Below are 2,396 nucleotides of genomic sequence, written 5' to 3'. Positions count from 1 at the left end.
CAAAAAATAGTGTAAAGCGAACACTCGAATCTATAACTTGCTTCAAAAATTTATGACAAACCACCAGACAATCTTAGTGTTTATTAATAAATAATAATTATATTTAATAAATATATAATATTATTTATATGATATATAATAAACGTAGCAAAGCACGACTGGCTAGTAACTTAACTGGCTGTAACTTATAAGTACCCAAACCTTCTCTCCTCGGTATCCAAAGTTCCACACTCCACAGTCCACACCCGCGCAAAAAACACAGCAAGGCTCCATGAACAAGTTGGCATCCTGCTTCCTCCAGCACGGAGCACCACACACCCAAATCTTCAAGTCCTACCATGTTCAGAGATCCCCTTCGCTGCAGTTGCTTGAGAACCGATCCGTTTCCATGACCCGGCACCGCGCCGCGGACCGTGCTGCCAGAGGCACCATCGTCGACGTCGCCGTCGACAGTGGCACCAGCTTCGACTTCGAGAGCTACCTGTCGGCCAAGGCCAGGGCCGTGCACGACGCGCTTGACCTTACCCTGCAGGGTCTGCGGTGCCCCGAGGTCCTGAGCGAGTCCATGCGCTACTCCGTTCTCGCGGGCGGCAAGCGCCTCCGCCCCGTGCTGGCCATCGCCGCGTGCGAGCTCGTGGGCGGGACCGCGGCCGCGGCCGTCCCGGTGGCGTGCGCCGTCGAGATGATCCACACCGCGTCGCTCATCCACGACGACATGCCGTGCATGGACGACGACGCGCTCCGCCGCGGCCGCCCCTCCAACCACGTCGCGTTCGGCGAGCCCACGGCGCTGCTCGCCGGCGACGCGCTGCTGGCGCTCGCTTTCGAGCACGTCGCCCGCGGCAGCGCGGGCGCCGGCGTCCCCGCGGACCGCGCGCTCCGCGCCGTCGTGGAGCTCGGGAGCGTAGCTGGCGTCGGCGGCATCGCCGCGGGGCAGGTCGCCGACATGGCGAGCGAGGGAGCCCCCTCCGGCTCCGTGAGCCTGGGCGCGCTGGAGTACATCCATGTGCACAAGACTGCGCGGCTCGTGGAGGCCGCGGCCGTGTCGGGCGCCGTCGTCGGGGGCGGGGGCGACGGCGAGGTCGAGCGCGTCCGTCGGTACGCGCACTTCTTAGGGCTCCTGGGCCAGGTGGTGGACGACGTTCTGGACGTGACGGGCACGTCGGAGCAGCTCGGGAAGACGGCGGGCAAGGACGTTGCCGCCGGCAAGGCCACGTACCCACGGCTGATGGGCTTAAAGGGAGCGCGCGCATACATGGGCGAGCTCCTGGCGAAGGCCGAGGCGGAGCTCGACGGGTTGGACGCCGCGCGCACGGCGCCGCTGCGGCACCTCGCGCGGTTCATGGCGCACAGACAGCATTGAGATGGGGTGGAAGTGGAACTATGGAAGTGGATCTGGCCGGCTCATCCGGAACACTTGATAAAAGTGATGCGTTGACTATTAGTTTCTCAGACCTCAACATCGAGTGATTACTTTGCCCCGGCCCAAAAGGATTTATGGGCTTCCGAGTTGAGTGACACTGCAGTTTGCCAGTGGCATGTGGCAACCTACCTAATGGGCCGTTCACGCCTTCACGGACAAGTAGCCTTTATAAGTGCGGTTCTTACTTCAGCTTCCCTTACTCCTATCGTTAAATAAATCTCTATTATATAAAAAGACCAGTTTTTCCAATTCCACGTTTCCGCGTGCTTCTCCACATTTAAATGGCAAAAAACTAAACTTATACAAAAATTAAGATTTAAACTATGATTATTGACTCTAAGACACACATTCACATCTAACTAGCCAACAGAGCACACATGTCTTTGTGTTTTATATTTTATATTTATAAATGGAATCTATAGCAACGTGCATGCACTTTGCTAATACTAGTATAATGCATATGCACTACGATGGCACACAATAATATTTAATACTAATAAAAAATAATTTAATGTCACAGTGAGCGGGTCCACATATTAGATATTAAACTAATAAAAATAAATGTTACACCTTATCTTAGCCAAAAGGTCGATAAAAGGTATAGGTTGAAAAGGAGTCTGACCCTTTTTAATAGCTCGCTCGATCGTTCATCCTCCTTCAGGTAGCGAGGTGGTACTATGTGAGAGTTGTTGGGAGCCTTTATTGCCGAAGGTCCTCAAAGTACAATATTGTCAATTAAGTATGTTTCGGGTGCTCTCAAAGGATGTGAAACTCACCTTCGTAAGGGTTGGTGTCTGAAGGAAAAACGAAGCCATGAAGCTTAGGCTCCATGGAGGCAATGCACCAACAAAATCCAAAGGAGAAAGCTTCGACTTCCTGAATGCCGAACGTGATCTACGAAGCTAAAGCAGAAGAGAAGGATCTAGAAGATTGACCAGATGGTCAAGAAGGAGAAAAGAACGATGTTGTCCTC

The 2,396-nt window shown here is 53.4% G+C and overlaps 1 protein-coding gene and 1 pseudogene across 1 annotated transcript; one reads left to right on the top strand and one right to left on the bottom strand.

Moving 5' to 3' along the window:
* The first annotated feature begins 219 nt into the window (after nt 1-219).
* Nucleotides 220-1,488, top strand: LOC100502524 (putative geranylgeranyl pyrophosphate synthase 3). The gene has a single exon (NM_001197002.2). It carries the CDS (start codon nt 272-274, stop codon nt 1,361-1,363), a length of 1,092 nt encoding a protein of 363 aa, NP_001183931.1. The 5' UTR covers nt 220-271; the 3' UTR covers nt 1,364-1,488.
* A 358-nt stretch (nt 1,489-1,846) lies between these two features.
* LOC111590082 (uncharacterized) lies at nt 1,847-2,025 on the bottom strand (annotated as a pseudogene).
* Nucleotides 2,026-2,396: the final 371 nt, after the last annotated feature.

This window comes from Zea mays, chromosome 8 (genome assembly GCF_902167145.1).
Source record: "Zea mays cultivar B73 chromosome 8, Zm-B73-REFERENCE-NAM-5.0, whole genome shotgun sequence".
NCBI classification, from domain to species: Eukaryota; Viridiplantae; Streptophyta; class Magnoliopsida; order Poales; family Poaceae; genus Zea; species Zea mays.
The sequence above is the reverse complement of the archived record's forward strand: the minus strand, read 5'-3'. Positions and strand labels throughout refer to the sequence as shown.